Source organism: Anser brachyrhynchus, assembly GCF_964034855.1.
Source record: "Anser brachyrhynchus genome assembly, chromosome: 15".
NCBI classification, from domain to species: Eukaryota; Metazoa; Chordata; class Aves; order Anseriformes; family Anatidae; genus Anser; species Anser brachyrhynchus.
In genome coordinates, this window is record NC_137733.1 from 5,006,227 (window position 1) to 5,025,344 (window position 19,118).

General features: G+C 50.4%; 1 protein-coding gene across 1 annotated transcript in view; it reads left to right on the plus strand.

Moving 5' to 3' along the window:
* Positions 1–19,118, plus strand: part of RAB40C (RAB40C, member RAS oncogene family) — a 33,493-nt gene that overhangs the window by 7,731 nt on the left and 6,644 nt on the right. The window contains exons 3-4 of the mRNA XM_080556155.1: positions 9,178–9,238; positions 11,367–11,427. Coding sequence (XP_080412281.1) covers positions 9,178–9,238; positions 11,367–11,427 — 122 coding nt within the window. The remainder of the gene's footprint in view (positions 1–9,177; positions 9,239–11,366; positions 11,428–19,118) is intronic.

The following is a 19,118-nucleotide window of genomic DNA, read 5'->3' on the forward strand; positions in this document are numbered from 1 at the left end:
CCTGAGCTGAGCGCCCCACAGAGGCCCTCTGTGCCTGCCCCGTGGCCACCTGGGTGCTGCGGGGACGTGGGGCAGGCCGCTGGCGGGTGCTCTGCATTCTGGGCTCCCCGAGCACTCTGAACGCACGTTGTACTTCTGGCTGGTCACAAAACCAAGCGAGCAGTTACTGCTCAAGGTCCCTGCCCACGGGCCAGTCACCGGAGATGGAGTTGCCTGGGAGCAGTCTCTTCAGTGAGCAGCCTGTCTGCGAGAGGCTTTGTGAAGCTGTGAAGCACCCACAGCTGAGGTGAGGTGCTTCCCGTTCGACTGCACAGCAGGAATGGGTTTTGCCTTTCCTGCTGTGAGGAGAAGGAGGCGATGAAGGCCAGAGCAGACGGCCTCCATCTACCCCGCTCTCCTGTGACCAGCACGATGCACCGCACAGAGCGGCGCCGGTCTCCTGGGTGCCTAGTAGGAACCGAGACCTCTTGGTCCTGTTTCTGAGGTGGCTTCTCCTCCACAAGGCAGCGTAGGGCAGCGGGAGAAGCACCTGCTTTCGGACCCTCAGCTCCAGCTCTGCCAGCACCAGCCGGGGGCGTTGGGCAGTGATGCTCTTTGGGAACCTAATCACCATGCTTAAACGGAGCGATGCTGCGAGCTTCGTGTCCGCGCTGAAAGGCACAGACCTGCAATGACTCCATCTTTCTTCTAAGCCATATGTTTTGTTGACCCCTGTTGTTGATGAAGATAATTTGTTATTTGTCTATCTAAGGAGTAGGTAATTGAATGCATGACTCAAGCTGATGAGCTCATGTGTTGTTTGGAAGGTGTTTTTTTTTCTGTGGCTTACAGCTCTGAGCTGACTCGCTAAATTGCTGCTGTTAATGTGCTGCTGCACACGCTTTTTAAGGTCGGATGACTTCATTAGTTGTTATTTGAATGGGTTGAATTTGTTTTTTTTCGTCAGCTGCTGTTTGTGCTCATACCGCATTTTTCTAAACAGTTCAGGATAACTTACAGATGATGCATCTTCAGTGCACAAATCATTCCAGTGCTGGCCCTGACAGCTGCCTTCTGCTTGGGAATAGGGTTTTCGTTTTGGCATAACAGTTGTTGCACGTTGCTGAGTGACACCTTCATTAATGTGTGTGCTTTGAATTTCTGTCCAGTGGCTTACAAGTACCTTTTGGGCTGCTGTAAATTCTGTACTCATCTGCCTTGTTTGACTAGACATGAAGCGACGATGCTTTCTGCACTGACCTTTGCCCACAAGTGAACAATTCTGATACGAGTCTTCAGCCCTGGCTGTCCTTTGCTTGTAGGCTGGCGAAGGCACAAAAAGCACAAGTCAAGGGGGGGGACAAAAAAAAAAAAGATAAGGTATTTGGAACTTCTGATGGTCCTGGCTTCATGTTCTGTTTCATGCTGCTTGGAGCAACTTGGCTGCTGGGTCAGTGACTGTAGAATGACTGTTATTGGCCATTTTTATCACCAGAAACTGCTCTAAAAAGGACAAGTGCAGGATGTGACCTGCTGCGTCCCGGTGAGGTGGCTGCGTGGACTCTGCTGCCTGGCATGGGTGGCCCCTTGCTGCTGCCCTGCTTGCACGTGGCCGGGCCGTGTTTGCCGGCCGGTGCTGTGCCTGGCTGCCCCCCGTGCGCTGAGCGGCCCGGCCGTCCCTGCCGGCACGCACAAGGGCAGGGCTTTGGGCTTTAAAACCCGGCCACGTCGGTCATGGCTGAGAAACTTTTTGTAAACATCTGTAGCACCCGGGGACTTGGCAGAGTAAGCAGTCGTCTTTGGACACTTCTCAGCTCTTGCTGGCATTTGGGATAAATTAACTTCTGCGCTGACTGCTTCAGGCTGGAGCAGAGTACAGAAACACGCCGTTACGGAGCCTGTTGTGTGTGCACGCTCACTGCGCTGGTCTTTGTGCAAGTTCAACAACTTGTTTGTTTTTTCTTTTAATCTACCTGAAAGGTTCACACAAGCCCTGCGTGGAGGAGAGGGAGGGAGCTTTCAGCAGCTTATGTCTCGCACGCAAGCGCACGTTTCCGCTGTGGAGATGGGCTGTGCCTCTCAGGTGTGCGCAGGTTCCTTTCCATGCCCAGGCCGCATCGTGCTGCGTGGTCTGAGCTCGTTTGGCCGTGATCGGCGCCATCTGATTAAGCCCTGCTGTCTAACGACCTCCCTGGCCCTGGCTGCTGGGGACGTGTGCTTGGCTGCTGCCCGGGGGTGTGGAGCTGTGGCCGCTGCCTGTCCTCATCCTGCAGTGGGAGCTGAGCGGGGTTACGGCACCGCTGAGCCTCCTGCCCCGCTCTCTCACGTCGGTCTCCTGAGAACTCAGAACTGCGTACGGTGTTCTTGCTGGCATCCAACGCTGTATCTTGATGTTAAAGGTTGTAAGTCAGATTTACCCGTCTCTGCTTAGCTGCATCTCTGGAAATCCTTCCTGCCGAGAAACTGCACTGGAGATCTGTTCTTAACATCTTCCTTTTACAGAAAGGAAGAAAAGGCTATTTGTATTCTGCTGCCTGCTCTATATTATTTCTTTGGGCTTATGCTCTGTTTGTTTTCACTTCCTCAAGACCTGCTGTATACTAGATGCTTAGGACTTCTGATCCATCCTTGTGTATCAGGGAAGGATTTCCATGACACTTGTACTATAGATTAGTTGCAGTCTCTTTCCATAGTCTACCACGCTGACTCTGAGGTGTTCAGTGCTGTCCAAAGCACAGGAGAAACAGGGTATGCTCAGTACCCTTGATGCTGTTCTCCAATTTTACAAACGCAGCATGTAAACGCAGCATTTTTCAGGTGTTTATTTGCCAGGTGCTCATAGAGAACTACATCGCTTTCTCCTGAGCATCTTAAGCACAGAGCATCACAACCAGCTTCTCAGAGCTGGTTACGTGAGGTCACGAGGAAATTGCAGAAAGTTAAATCTCAGGCACGTGTGCTCTGTTTCTGACTCCAGCTCTGCTCTCCCCACAGATCCCAGCAGTCTCTGGCCAGGGCAGCGTTAAGCCTGTTCCCCTCCCTAATGGGGGCTCCCTGATGGAGCTGGCTGAGGCTTGCTCTTCAGGGGTTCGCTGCTCATGCTGTGCTGCATCCTGCTCCAGAAGCACCCCACGTGAGCGGGGAAGGATGTCTGGGGCAGCAGGTGCGTGGCTGTGCAGAGGGGAATTCAACTTGAGTCATGGCCATGAGGAGGTGGTGAGGTTTAGGTCCCAGCATCAGGGGCTGGCAATCTAAGGAAACTTTACGAAAATAATTACCTGGGAACTTCGTCCTAGACCTTCCTCTGATGACCTACACAAAACCAGAAGTGCTTGGGTGAAAAGGCAGCGTTCTCAGACAGCCGTGGTGTACTGGCTTTGGCAGTGCTGGTGGCAGAGGTGTCCCGTCACGAATGGAAGTGGGTCCTGGGCTTGCTCTGAAAGGCGCCCCAGTGACACAGTGAGTGCTTCTGGGTGGCTTGGGAGCCACTACTGGAACCTGCCAGTGCAGCAGGGTTCCTCTGGAGCTCCCGACAGATCAGGCACGTCTCCTTCGTTGTTTTCCCTCAGACCTCAAATGCCTTTGTTTCTTGGGAGAGTTACAGCATGGAGTTGCTTTTGCTTGAGTGTGTCTACAGATGAAATAACAATCTGTCAAAAAGCAGCAGTTGGGCAACGAGAGTCTACTCAATTTATCTTATTTTCCTATTTATATAATGCATTGATTGAAGGATAGGTTCTGACTCGTCACTGAATACCTCAAGTTTTGATTGCTGACCATATATAAGATTATATTGCAAATGGGTTCTAATTCTTTTGAATTACAAATGAACTAAACCCTGCTTAAAAAATAAATAAATGCTGAGATGGCATTATACAGAGCATGTCTGCAAGCTGGCAGAGTGGATTAGATTTTTTTTTTTTAAATAAAGTTCAGTTAATGTATCTTGTTTTTTTGTTGTGGGTAGACTAACAAAGTAAGGTGGTAGATTCCTTGCTGCCATGACCAGAAAGCAATCTGCTGAAGAAGTGAAGTGCCAGCAGCATCTCTGGCCGGTCTGATTTGCACCGACTGTAAGGGACTTTAAGTAGAGCATCTCCAGGACAGAAAGCAAGCTCGTCTTAAAACTGTGTCAGTATCTCACTCGAATGCGTTTGTTCTTTCCTTTGAAAAGAAGTTCTTGAACGTCACCTGGAATGTCTTCTGCCCCAGATTCATAGGAGAATTGTGTGTTTTGCACCTGGATGCAAGCTGGAGATTCTGCACTGCACCAGGCTGGCAGCAGACTTGGGGAAAGGCTGGAGGCAAACCCCCTGACAGCTTGCTGCGAGGTGGGGCAAGCTCCTTCCTCCCTCTGCTCCTTCCAGCTGTACCACTTATGTATTCACACAGGTTTGGTGGGGCTGGCGGTTGGGGTTGGCTTATCAGAGCCTCTCTGGAAGAGGACAGTTGATCAGGACTGATAACAAACCTAAAATGCAGTACTGGCTCCAGCAGTGGCCTCGCTGCCTCTGCTTATGGAGAGCTGGACTTGTTTTCATCCCAGCACGGCCTGAGGATCACCTTGGAAATCCAAAGGAGAGAAAACCCATGTGCTCTTCTTACTGCTGCATAGGAAAATGGAGAAGGCTTTGCTCAGATCCTCCTCTTCAAGAAGAGGAAACCTGTCTGGTCCCCTGCACGGGCATTAGGGCAGGGTCAGTCCTGAGTCTGTATCTGCCAAACTGTCTCCTTTTTTTTCCCCTGAAACAAAATCTTGCATAAGGCCAAGAAGCTACTGTGCTTACAGCAGTAAGTATTTACAGAACCTTGGTCTCTTAAACTATTTAAAGCAATTTTCATGATATCTTACTCTGTTTAAAGGAAGAGCTCAAGAGCAGCATGAAATACGTGTTCCCATTGTCTTTCTGCCTTTCCCAGTGCCACTTCCCGGTCCATGTGCCTGCTTGCCCGCTGCCACCTCCGTTTCAGTCTTGGCGTGCTGCTGCTCGTGCAGAGGGGCACGACGAGGGCGTCGGGGCACCTGCTGCAGGGCACCGAGTTCCCAGGGGAAGGGAGACAGGCAGCCCGGTCACAAAGCACTGACTGTCACGTGCTGGAAGGAAATGTCACTTCTTGGTGTGGCTTTACTTTTTCTGCTTACGTCAGGTGTAATCTTTAGCTGGAAGTCTGAATTTTAACTAAGCTAAGTTTTGTTTCAGCTCTTATTGATGTGAAGTATCCTGTGCCCAGCATGAGTAATCGGGAATAGGTCAGAGATTCCTAAATACACCCTGCCTATTCCCATGGGAAAGTGGCTTGCGTTTAGGTTTCCCTTATACCGATTGGCAAAAGGAATAAAGGCTTGGGATCCCTTGGAGCCCTGCCTGGGAACGATTACCGTGCTCGTGCATGAAACCCAGCTCTGCGGAAGGGAGCGGGATGCCTGTCATCAGCCGCGGTGACAACAGATCGCCTTGCAGAGCGCTGCGTGCCGGGTCGGCTGGCTGCTCCAGGAGCGAGGCTGAGATGGCGTCAGCGTAAGTAGGAGTCTAAAGCAGGGCTGAAAAATAGCAGAGGAGTCAAACTGAATGCTAAATTACCGAGAACAGCCCGGACTTGTTTTCCAAGCTTCGTTCGTTTTGTTGCATCATGCTAGATACTGGTCGAGAAAGAGATGGGCTGACATAAATGAGCTCTGAGCGAGGCTGCTTTCTCTCCCCACAGCGCCGCATGCCCCGTGGGGCTGTGGTGGCGAGGTGGCTGGCTCGCTGGTGCTGCGTGAGCCGCAGGAGCATCGTGTGGGCTTTGCAGCCACGCATCCCTTCCGGGGGATCAAAGCCTGTGCCGGCGGAGCCGAAATGTCAGTCTCGAAATGAGCTGTACGCTGCTGCGAGCAGAGGTGATGCTCAGGTGGGGGAAACCCTGCCGACTCCAGAAATGAAATTTTGTAAAACTTCCCTTTACCATCTTCCGAGCTGCCTGAGACGAAAAGACAAAAGAGCAGCCGTGGCGCAGCGTGGCTGGGGCCGTTGTGCTGCCAGCAGCCTCTGTGCGACAGTGGCATCTAGCGGCCGCTGCGCCCCGTGGGGCGGTGGCCCCCTGTCCCCAGAGCCCCGGGACAAGGGGGAAACCCCAGCTGGGACCCTGGGGCTGCTGCAGGCAGGGCTGCTTGGTGAGCACCTAGAATAAGGCTTTTGTAGGGAAAACCCTGATCGTTCCTTCCCTTCGTGCTGTTGTGCGCAGGGAAGTGGCTGGGTGGTGGCCAGTACCAGTGGCAGCTTCCCCAGTGAGTCCTGTGGGTTTAGGGACGTTGGAGACCCGTGGGGACAGCAGCGCTGCAGGGCCCTGAGTTTGGCTTGCATGGGTGGGGACTGCACGTGTGACCTGCTCTGAGCACTGAGCTAACCACAGAACAGACCTAAAAAAAAAAAAGTTAGGTACAGATGTTGCAGTTGCAAGCCTTTGTCCTTTCCAGTGAGCTTGTAGGTAGGTTTTTGCTGAAAATATGCAGGGTAAAAAGTGCATCGCCTTCTTCCAACTTGCTTTACCAAGGATGTTTAAATACTGAACGTAGCCTAGAATAAAAAGGCAAACCAGCTCTGCTCTTCACCCGAGTGCACACTAATTCCTCGGGCTGATTTCACTGCAGTTGTGCAAGGGTGCTGGCATCCTCAAAGGCCACTGCCCTTCACCTCCAGTGCTTTGATGTGCAGGGGATGAGTAGTTCTGCGTTGAGACCAGGCGGCTGTCGGGGAGCGTGAAGAACTACCTCTCCCACCTGCCTTTCCGGCAGCTGACATTAATTTCTAGTGCTTTGCCCGCTCTGCTGCGAGCACAAGGCTCGTGCTGGCCCGAAGCAGGGCACGTTCACGTCATGCTGCCCCGGTGGCAGCGGATCCAGAAGCGCGGTGGCAATCGTTGTGCTCGGTCCCGACGGCTCCGAGCACTTACCCACGGCCCGGGGAAGCTGCCCCAGTGCAGGCACCCGGTGAGCTTGTGCAGTTCCCTGCCCGCACGTTGCCTGGGCTGCCGTCCCGCCTGGCTCACGGGAGGAGATATCTGCGGGGCAAACACAACGCACCTCGGCTCCGTCCTCCCTCCATCTTGCCTATTTTTTTAGGAGCTGTCAGACGCTGCGGTGAAGGACTGCCAGGTATTTTCCCTGAGCACCGTCAGAGCAAGGAGCCGTTGAAGCAGGTGTTCAGGAATTTTCTTGCTGGTGCTTTCGGGAGGCTGTATGCTTTACTGGTGGCCATTCCCGCTGGTGGTTGTCCTTCCCGAAGGCCTGTGTCACTCTGATTTGAAGTACGCGGTGTAGTTTTGGGTGGGAATGGTGGTGGGGGGGTCGGCCCTGCTTTGGGAATTGGGAGGAGATGTCAGGATGCTCCCTCCTGGCTGCCAAGCGGGCCTGCTGCCGCCGCGGGGCTGCTCGCTGTCCCTGGGGATGGGGAGATTTATGTCCGCCTGACAACAAACACAAATCATTCCCTCGTCTCTGGAGGAAGATAAAATGTAAACTGTCTCCTTTCTGTGATAAAGCACTGGAGATAGTTGGAATTTAAGATAAATATCTTTATTGCTTTTTATAGCACCCTGCGAAGACTGAAATCTAATTTGTTTTTCACTAACGGGAGCTCCTGCTGATGGCTCAGGAACAAATCCATTTGCTTTATTGACCGACTTGTCCGTTTGGTTGTCGGGGCAGCGTTCGTGCAGGAGAAGGGAAATCCAGTGGGTCTCTAATATGGGTTCAGACTTTGATACCTAGTGGCTGGAGAAGAAAATGAAGCTGGTGTAGTCTGAGTGACGTTACGTGGCGTTATTAAAGATGCCCGTGAATTTGTTCACGCTTTCCAGTGGGTGCGCAGCAGCGGTGCACTCCAGACTTCATAGCTGGAGCCCGTGGGACAGCCGCTTCCCCGGGAATGTCCAGGCTGTCCCCTGGCCGTGCCCCCGCGTTTCGGTGGCAGGGAGCAGCACGCTCAGCTCGGTTCAGACGTGCAGCTTGCAGGCCGAGCTGCCCTGCCGTAACCTTCCTCTCCGCACGGCAGAGGTGCAGCCCGTCGACAGGCTCGGCTTTTAACAGTCTCCTCTGGTGCAAATGGGTTGCTTGTTGGCACAGCCCGGGGTGGGCAGTGCTGGGGGGCTTCTGTTCTGGTACTGGGCCTCTATGAGGAGCAGCCGTCCGTGCTATTTGGTAAGCAGGCAGTGCTCTCTGCCTCGCCCGAGCCCTGCTTGGCATGCCCCTGAGCTGCACAAGGAGCCTTCTCTGAAGCTGCGTCAGCCGTCACTTCCTGACCCAGTTCGCAGCCCCCTGTGACCCAGATATGAAGCCCTTCAGTTCTTTCTTTCTGTAGAGAAGAAAAAAAAAACGGTATGGCGATGATGGAGCCTGCCCCTGACTTGGTGGAGCTTGTAGCTGAGGGGCTCCTGGGCTTGTCCCTTGCTGCTTTTTGGAGCTTGGCACTCGCATTGACTGCACCCTTCGTTATTCTGCAGTACGAGCTGCTGCGTGCTGCAGTAACCTGAAGGATGAGTGTAGATGACGATAGAGAAAGTAATGTTGTTCCAAAATGCGTCGATGTTGGAGTCACTTCATCTGCCACCAAGTTTGAGTTTTCACTTTTTAACGAAGTGAAAAGTTTTAATTCGTGTATTTTTATTAGCAAGTGTAGCAGGTGAGCATGCCTTATAAGAGTTCTCAATTTTTTTTGGTCTTCATAGTTGGAAAGAAGAAACTGTATTCTCTGGACAGGCTTTTCAGCATCACCGCCTCCCAAAATTTACTTTGAATATTTCAGGTAGTGATGTTCTTTTGGAGGCGGTGGGTCTGCAGGTCATGCTTTGAAATTGTTCATCTCTGGCTCACCCCCCAGAATCCTGTAACACTTGGGATAACGCTGCAGACCGCTGGATCTCCTACAGCTGGAGCCCTTACAGGCTCTACTCAATAATGGAGAAACAGAAAGCCACCTAGGGGTTAACAGTATTTTTAGGGAGGAGGGAAAAGAGTTCCACAAGAGTGGGCTTTGCTTTGAAGCAGAGATCTGCTCTGTCAAGTCTGTGTAATCCTTCATAACCACGTAGTAGAGCAAGAGGGAGGAAAACATCACTTTATGTAAACACGAAACAATGGATGTGGGTGGGCAAAGCAGATTTCTTGTCCATCTCTGAAGACCTGCTCAGTGTTTACTCAACTTTTTGTTTTCCTTTTAGGAATTGACTACAAGACCACTACCATCTTGTTGGACGGCAGGAGGGTCAAGCTGGAACTCTGGTGAGTTTTCATTTTGAGCTGCTCTGGCTGTGAGCACATTACTGGTGAGCGGGGCAGCCAGTCCTGCAAGTGGGATGCTGCACCAAGCTGTGGAGAGCACAGAGCATCCCCAGCCATGTGGCGAGGCTTGCCAGCTCTTTGTACCAGAGAGTTATTCTAGCAAATCAGACCCCTTTCCATTCCCGAGCGGCACAAGCAGCTTGCTATCTTTTGCCAGAGTGGTCCAATGTGAGACTTTTCTCTGTCGTACCTGACTGTATTCCCATACAGATCTCAGTCACTAAGGGAATGATAGTATTTTGGAAATAAATACTTGTCTTCCCTGAAATCCTAGGATGAGAAATCAGTATGAGAGAACTGGGGGAAGACAAACGGGATGAAGCCCTCAGTTCCTGTGGAAGCCTGGGTATTGCTCAGTGACTTGAGCAGAAATTTCCAACGAGAGCAATGAATAGACCTCTTGGCCGCAGAGTACAGTGAATCCCTGGAGAGCAAGGCTTACTGGAGTGACCTGACACTGGGATGGAGATGTGGGAACACTGCACGTGAGCGGTGGTTCCTTCCTTCTCTTATCTGTCAGCACTGGAAGAAGACCTGGAGTCCTGGCCAAGCTTTGAGGTTTAAACTGCTGAGAAGCTGCCTCAGGAATCCTGTAGATGAGATAGGAAGGACAGATAGGCTGCCCTAGTTCTGCGTTTCACCTGGTTCTAGTAGGAAATGACACAGGCCCTAAAACATTAAATTAAACATCTACCAAAGCATGTATGAAATAACTGGAATGCTAGTAATCCATGTGACTCGTTAAATAGGGAAGAGGAACACCGTGCTCTCAGCCTCGATGACTGACTCTAACAGTGTATAGTTTCATGGTTTAATTATAATCCTGATCTCCAGGGAGCTGAATGTCTTAACGTTTCTAACAGCTAATTTATCTCTTCTACCCGTATGTTTGTATGTGCTTTTAATATTCTTTTGTTTCTCTTGTAAGACTTCTATTTTAACATTTCAGCTCCATGTATGTAGTTACCCACTGCTTCCCTCCTGAAATCTTCATTTTGTAGTATAATCCTTGAGTTGGAGAACCAGCACGGAACCTTACCTGAAGAAAAGCTGGTGTAGTGTTGGTTTATGATGTCTTAATGCAATCTTTTACCATTACTTTCCTCATGCAACCAAATATTTGATTGTTGGGGAAGGCGATTAAAGCACAGGCTGCTAGGTTGATGTACAGGACCAATAAGATCCTTGAATGACTGTCTTAAAACTTGAGGTCACTGCCTTTTTCATTTATCTGGTGCATATCTGGGTGTGAGGGATTCATTAACTTCCTCAGCCGTCGTTAACATGTGTTCACTGGGCCAGTACGAAGCAAATAAGGCCGACACCATCCCATGTCTCTGACCACCCTGATGCTTTTCACAGTACACTGGTTAAATCAGCTCAGCATGCTGAGCTCTGGCTTACTGTCCCAGATGTTCCCACAGGCACTGACTGGTGCTGGTAACGTAGTCGTAGTTACTGTCAGGAGCTGCAGTCAGTGTCCGAACAGCCCCTTGTTGTGACAGCAGGTTAGAAACTTTTTTCCTTAGTCTTGTTTCTGAGCTGTGTGTTGGGTATGCTGGTCTAGGTTTGTCAGATCCGGGTGTGTTCTTCCTTTCATTTTGGTTAAAACATGTCGGAAAAAATCCATGAGACTAGGTAGTGTAGGACAATCTCTCCCATCTTCAGTGGTTATGTTCATTTTATGATATGCCAGCTCCTCCGTGATAGAAGAGATCTGTAGTCTCGTTCTTACTTTGAATTCCAGTGGACCATAGGGAACCGGAGAGAAGATGCTTTGTGCAAGAGAATAAAATGGTTTACATTCTTCTACATCACAAGCACAGCAACAGTGAGGAAGCTCTGCATGTCTGACTGTAACCAAAGATGGTGACGCAACCAGCAAACATCTTCAGATTCTTCCTGAAAACACCTTGCAGAGCAGTTCGTGTACCATGCCTGTTCTAAGAACCGATGAGATCTACCCTGACTGATTTCTAGTCCAATGAGAGATTTGTAGTTTGTTTTGATTTATATTTTTTTTCCTTCCTAAATTTCATAGGTGTAATTTTAGTTTTCTTTGTTGCAGGGACACATCAGGGCAAGGAAGATTTTGTACCATTTTCAGATCGTACTCTAGAGGAGCCCAGGTAAGTGCTGCTCTCAGTTATTTGACAGGAACACACTTTCTTTTTCTTTACAATGGCATTAAAATTTTTTACAGCCTTAAGAGCTCTGAGGAGAAATGCATCAAGCATCAAAAAGATGAGAACCATAAATACGGAGAGGTACCACATGTATTCTTGAAGTCTGGTTTTCTCATTTTATGAAACGATGGGAAAGATGGGAGTGAGTGACGCTTTCCTAGACAGCTATGGAAAAGGTCTGCTGCAGGCTGTTGGTTTCTAGGCAAGGGCTGAGAAGGTGGGGTTGTAGAGGATGTGGCAATTCTAATCTGAGATCTACCTTAGCTTTAATGTGGGTGCTAACTTCCAAGGCTTATTAGGTTTGGTTCAATATGACAGCAGCTTTCCCAAAGGAGTTCTTCGTCTGTGTTGCCTCCAAGTCAGTTCCAAAAATAAGGTTTCTCCTACTTGCACGTAAACTTGAAATTAGAGCAGCTCAACTGGATTTTAAAGTAGACTCCTTAAAACATGAAACTGTGTTTAAATTTTGAGCTGCTGCTTTAGGGCTTGCTCCAGAATTATGCTGGCTTTGAACATTAGAGAAATCTTCTGGTCCTCTGGAAAAATTGCTGCTAGTTAATACTGCTTTCTTGCTGTATCAACAGTCATCCCCTGAGTAACATGACAGGGTCCCTCTAGATAGAGCCTCAGTAAGGTAAATGAACAACGGTGTTTTGCAATTTAAAAAGTTGGGAAAACTCTCTTCCTTCTACGCACTGAGTCCGAAACTGTGTATCAACTTATTGACCCAGCCAGTATCCCGGCAGCTCCCGAGCCACTGGGAAGTTTGCCATTTCTATTCGATCTCTGCCACTGTTGCTCTTGGCTTTTCACTTCTCGTAGCTGGGGACTTGCTTTGTGAACTGGCAAAATCCATCATGCTCTCTTTCCCTAAGATGTTCTGCATATTCACTTGTGCTTTAGACATGAAAGCACTTAGCCTGGGATGCGCTGTTGATATCTCCCCCGGTGTCTCGGTTAGTCTTGTCTGTGCACGCCTCTGGTGCTGTGCATGGCTTTGAGGCAGCTGCTTTGAAGAGGAGGCCAACTTCCCAGTGCGGGGTGGGGAGTGCTGGAGTGTGCCACGGGCAGTGGGAGAGAGCAGGATCCCTTGCACGCTTGGTCCAGTGCGTGAGTTTAAATTTCCCTCTGTCCGTACTATGTTTCAGAATACTCTAGCACTTCAGTCCTAATATAACCTGTGCTTGAGGCGGTGTCCTTTCCCTCACCTGTTATAAGCGAACAAAATGGGTCAGTGTGGTTTTCTGATGGCCCACGTGCCAGATCTGCCACTCTTTCTTGGAATCCTTGCTGTGTCAGATGGCCAAATCAACCTGGCCATAGAAACCGAACAGAGGGGTAGGCTTCCACCTAATGTGTCCAGAAATCTCATCGGAGAGCTTTTACCCGTCTGCAGCATGACCTGCTCTCCCAAGCCGCTGCACAGCAGACTTCCTCCCCTTTGTGCAGACTGAGCTCCTCCGGGCAAACACCGCGTCTCCACAGGGCTTCGCCCAGCAGAGCACCTTGCACACCAGAACACAGCTGCCATACGGTGATCTGGGGCAGATGGGAGAGATGAAAGTAGTGATGAGAATACTTGGATAGATGAAGTACACGTCTGTCTAGAAGCTGAAGTGGAGCTGTAAGGCACCTAGAGCGCATCCGTCAAGTTCCTGCAGCCTGTTTTCTGTAGGTATTACATTTGATGCTGGATGGGATAAGGCGTTGTATACGTGGCCGACCTTAAGTTTGAAATGGATTGCTTTTATCTTCTGTCCTCACAGTGAGGCTCTTGATCTTCTTTGCTTTGGAGGTAACATCTTGCCCTTCTGTTTTATTCATCAGTATTGCTTTAGGAACTCCCACTTTAAAGTCTGGAAAGCTTGCCTCATCCGTCTTATCTGCCTGCCTTTGTCAAGGTGTTGGTTTGAGACATTCACAACAAGCACAATCAGCCGGCTTGGCAGAGGCCCTTTTAATGTGAATACTCTATTGCTGAATGCTGGGCTATGCACCTTACTTAGGCAGCAAAGTGTAGCTTATACTTCAAGGTCTCTATTCTGCTTGTGCCACAAATCCCTGTTCCAAAGAACTGTTGTGCTGCCTCGGTCCTGATGTGCCACAACAGTCAGCCTCTACCCTTCAGAACAACAAAACAGCCCAAGCAGCAAGCCTGCCCAGGGAAGGAAGGGAACTTCCCAAGTGAAAAATCTCCACTGCCCTCTGAAAAATGTTCTTGCCTGGGAGCACTGATCAGTGGGTGCCTTTTGAAGGCTGGTACCCGGAGTCCGCGTGCGGTCTTCTCCAGGTGGCTTGAAGTAAAACTTGGTTTTGGCATCAGGTGATTGGCGCCCATGCGGCAATCCAGCAACATTCCTGTGTTAGCAAGAATACAGATACTGTCTCTTAAATGGCTCTCCACATCTTTCAATGAAAGGAAAGTATCTTAATTTAAACTCCTAATGGTTAACCAAAGCAGGAGTGATGTTAAATGCGAACAACAAATGTCTTTGCAGGAGCAAACTTGAATAGTTGTAGTTATTTTCAGTGTGCAGAAGCTAACTTCAGCACGGCTGGGCAGTGCTCTCCTTGCTCTGAGTAAAAGCTGCCGCTTAGAAGATTGGCAATACCGTTTTATTGACAGTGTAAAAAGGCAGCTTAACCCAGTGTGGTCTCAGGCAAGGGGAAAAAATGAAGTGCTCCTGTGCTTGCTTTCTTGGAGGTACACAGGTACAGTTGATGCTGTGTGTTGGACTGTTTTGCTTCAGTCTTTCTTCTCTTCCACCTTGGTATTGTCAGACTTCAAGACTTCTGCTGTAGAAAGCCTGATGCAAATCCAGCTGGAAGCAAGAGAAACAGCTTCTTTTTTTTTTTTTTTAACTTACCAAAAGCTCAGGAAGAATAAATACAGCAGAGAAGAGAGATGCCAGAGGGGAAAAGCTCTGTTTAAAGAGCAGTGTGATATTTGTTCAAGAACAGCTTGGTATAAACTGGCAGTGAGCACCTTTATGCTGAAGCCCAGCAAAAGGGTGGTTGTTTTTTTTTTTTTTTTGAGTAGAGGATGGAGGCTCAGAGCTGAGCTTCCTGTAAGGAGCACAAGGGGAGCTTTAAAGAGTGGCTCAGAGCTGGGTTTCCAGAGGTCTTTGAGAGGCTGCTGGGCGAGCAGGAGGCTGGCCTGGCTTTTACCAGGGCTGACTGAGAAGAGGGTAAGTGCATCTGAATGGTGAGTGCTTAAGAAAATAGGCAAAACAGCTGCTTGGAAGGAAAAGTGCCTTCAAGCAGGGGAAGCACACCTGGCTCCCATCCCCACCTCATGGTTTCCTGAGTGGAGTGATAAGAACTGAATCTTCTGAAGTTAAACCCTGCAGAGATTGATTGCCAAGGGGAAAATCAGTCTGCAGACAGGAACCAGACCTTCTTGTGAGTCCCCCTTTCTGGTGCAGCACAGCCTGGGCCGCAGGCGGGTCCCTCCCAAGTGGAAGGGCTCTTCCCAAGCACCTGGGTGCCTTCACCGGCTGTCCGTGGCTTGGTTTCCACACTGCTGTTTAGACTCGTGGATACAAAACTGTGTTGTTTTCATGCTGGGCAGGAACATCTTCCTTTTGAAAACATCTCAAAGTAGTTTTGCTGTCCCATATGAGCCGGCTTTAAATGAGGACCAGCCCCTCTTTGAGCCAAGGCAGGCAAGTCCCATTTACCTCTGGATTTGCGGCTGGGGTCACAGATCTGTCTTGCTTTCCCTCCCTGCACTGTCTGGCAGATCTGATCTCTCCGGGGATGCAATTTGGAGCTATTTGGCTCAAGGCAGAGGCTTGTGGCATACTGTACCTGGGACCTCCCTCCTTTCCTCTTCTTGCTTCCCTGGGGTCTGAGTTTCCCTTCTCTTAACACAGCTGCTTTCACCATCCCTTCCCTGTTAGGGCTTGTTGTGCCAGCAGGTCCGGACCGTGCCGCTCCAGGGTCTCGCTCTGGGGCATGAGAGGAGCCTGCTGGGGTGGGGGCAGCGTTACCCAGACCACATTGTGCTGACTCCTGGGGCAAGGTGGAGGTGGGAACGCAACGCAGAGGTGTTGTGGTGTCACTGCCTACAGAGTACACTCTGGGGCTCTGGAGCATTCCAGGTTTCAGAACTGCACTAGCGTCTCATCTCCTGTGCCACCCAATTTGAAGGTGAGGTAGTGCTGAGGTGCGGTGGTACCTTTCCACGCTAACCAGTTCTTTGGCCTAAAGAAGAGACTGTGGTGTAAGGAGTTAACTAACTCAGCTCTTGTTTTGGTTTTGTGGCTCTGATCTAATGAAGATGGGTGACAAGCAGTGAGTATCTGCTCCTGTGAACTGCTGAGCTGGAGCGCTCAGCTCTGCTGCCGGCTGTGACAGAGCTGTGACGCGTGCTGGGTGCTCTCGCAGCTGCAGAGCCGTGATCCCCTTTCACTGGGAGGCAAGAGCTGCGTGACGTCCAACTTCTAGCCCCTTAGGAGGGTTAGCTGGGAGGTGGCACTTGTCCTTGGTCTTTGCAAGAGGAGTGAATTACCTGAAATGTCAGGGGCTTGCAGAAGAATTTTTATATTGCTGTATAATGTAGTGTATGGGGAAGGGTATTTGGTGATGCTTGAAGGTGCCTCAGAAATCTTTTCGTTTCGCTCTTGGACTTCTGCTCTTTGGCTGTTTCTTTTTGGTAATAAGGCCTCAAGCACACCTACAGCAGAGCAGGCACACCGGTCTCAACTGCTGCGTGCGGCAGCTGCTCCGATGGCTGCTGTGAGCAAACGCGAGCTATTCAGCAGTCATCGCTGAAGGCAGGAGGAATCCTGGTGGCACCTCCTGATCTAGCAAGGAAGATGCAGATCCAGTGTCATTTCTGATGTCCTCGTGTGCCAGTGACTTAAACTACTTCTGGAAACGTGGCTTGCCAACACGTCCCAGACAGTGTGCTAGATGAAGTCCTTCAGGAATAGTTTGACTGTCTGCAGAGTCATAATCAACGTTCAGAAGTGCTCCCATCTTACAGCAAAGCTGCAGCCCTAACAGAACAATGAATACTGTCGAGTTCTGCTTAGGCAGCTGATTTGAGTAGTTGCTATTTATCCTGTTCGGGGCATTTTAGTATGCAGGGCGGTGTTGGCTGCTTTTGGCAACTCAGCAGGCTCTGAGATGCAGGCGCTGCTGTGCTTTGCAGCTTTCTTGGTTGCTGCAAATACTCTACCTGCCTCGGGTCACTCCGAGGGCTGTCCAGCTGCTGGGGGAGCTGGCCCTGCCTGGCGAAACGTTTCCTGAAAGCTCAGTGATAAATAACCCCCACGATGTGTTAACGCTGTTGGGAAATGCTCTGGCAGCAGGGTGTAGCTGTCCCGCGAGCCAAGGCCTGAGGTGCCAGCTGGAAAGCTGCGGCTGAGCCCAGCCCTGACGGAGAAGGCAGGACAGAGTGTTCTGCCTGCCGTCGCTGCCGGATCCTTGTTTGGGGCTGGTTAGTGCTATGGGCTGGAGAAGTCCAGCTGGGGGAGGTGTTCGGGCAGCTTCAGCTGTGTTCTGTCTGTGGAGGACACCAGCGAGGGGCTCTTCCCTAGCTGCCCTGTCCTCTGCCGAGGCTTGTGGCACTGGTGCGAGCACTCGCTTCTCCCGGCCGTGTTCTTCCATGCCTGTGTGAGCAGCTGGAGCCCCGTGCTCGCAGCTGAGAAGCCTGCTTTGCTCTGGTGGGTGAGCACACTGCTTCTGCCACCTTTCAAAGCTCATCGCTTGTAAACCTGCTATGGGCACCTGCAGCAAGGAGACAGCGACGGGATTTGATTTCCCCCTTTGGTTACGGGGACAGATCTTTGTGCAAGCTCCCGCTGAAAACAAGCTTGACTTTTGGCAAAGTGAGTGTCCACGTGTGCTGCTGGATACGATAGCAGATGATCTCTGGGTGTTCTTTGTTCGTGGCACGGTGCGCTCACGTGGAAATCTGTCACTGGAGTGCTTAGGCTTGCACCACTCCCAGCAGCGTGAAACAAAAGCAGAGTGGAAATGAACTTTGAAAATTAACTCTGAAAAGACCTGAGACAGGTCAGTCCACTCTTCTTCCACCCAACACCAAAACCTATAGGCAGGCGGGGGGGAAAGGCTGTGTGAGGGTTGGTGAGGGCTCCAGGATACCTTCACAAAGTCTTACTGCAAGACACTGAGGTGGATGTCTAGTGAAACCAAATATTGAGAGCGATGGAGATATTCGAGTGCTGACAGCCATCTAGGCACTTAGAGGGTGATTTAGGCTGCAAATGGGGATCTATTCATCTTTCTAGTTGAGTTGATTAAAATTCTGCACACTTAGTCTTTCTATTTAAAAACTAAAAAAAAGAAAACCTGACAGATGTCACTCGGAGCTGTCTGCAGAGATGCCGCCAGCTCCCTGTCTGCGTGCATGTCTGCGTACTGTTCTCTGCGGGGCAGAGAACGGCGATGGCAGCGTGCACTGGGGACGTGCGCCCTGGGAACGTGGTGTCTGGAGCACGCCCGTGCCACCTGGGGAAGCGCGGGGCCGCCCGGCTGCACCACGGGCTGGGCGCTTCTGGGGCTGCTTCCTCCGGTTCGTGCTGGCCTTAACGCCCGTGCTGGGCAGGACGGGGATGGGATCAAGGCATTAGACAACGTGGCCTTGGTGTCTTATGGCTTCGGCAAGCTGTACTTGACAGTCTGAACTCCAAATGTCACGCATGGAGCTGTGTTGTGACTTTGGGGGTGAGCTGGCAGACGGTGTCTCTCCTCGCAGTTAGAGAGCACGGTCGTGACCTTCCCCCCTGCTCCCGAGGACTGGGGGTTGTGTTTTGGCTGGTGGTGAATCCTTAGTCCTCCCTAAAGCAGATCTAGGCTGCAGCTGCCAGCAAGCTGAAAAGCGCTGTTCTCCTAGAGCGAGTTTCTGGCAGAAGCAGTCCTCACAAACTAGGCCTTGGTCTGTTTCCCTTGGCTAAAGGAAGCCGTCAATCCAGAAATAAAATAAGTAGACTTCAACTCCCTGGCAGTTTGTCTTGGAAGGGGGTCATCAGACTTCTTCCTTTGTTATTTCCTGGTTATCAGTCATTCACGTGCACAGCCCTGGAAGCTAGAAGTCAAAACAGATGTAACAATAATTAAAAGAAAGCTGAGTCTTGCTTTTATTTTTTTTCAAAATGCATTTTAACATAATATATCCTGATAGGAGGTAGTTCTTGATTGGGTTCTTGAAAAGCACTAGCTTGGGTTTCTGTGAACTTTTTTTATTCGTGTGAAAATGGTTTCTTCCTAGCCTTTTTTTTCCCCCCATCTAGACTTAGGAGAAGCCCCTTCCCTCCTTCAGAAGGGGGGGGGGGGGGGAGCCTCATTCTTTTTGAGTGTAAAACTTAACTGTTCTAGAAATGATGATTGAAAAAGATCATAGGCTCGAGGAATGAGCTCTAGACCTTCCTTGGAGGGAATGGAAGATGCTTCTGCTCCCCTCCTGTGTTTGTGCATGGCTTCGGTGCAGGCTTCCCCAGGCCTGCCCTCCCTGCCTCCCGTAGTCCCCAGTTCAGGCTATCTTCAGTTCCAATTCCAAAGTAACCTCAGAGCCTCTTGTCGCTTGAAATGCCCTTGATTACAGGGTGACAAGAAGCCAGAAAAATGATTGCAGCACTCGCTGCTTGCTTGAAATGATTCTCTAA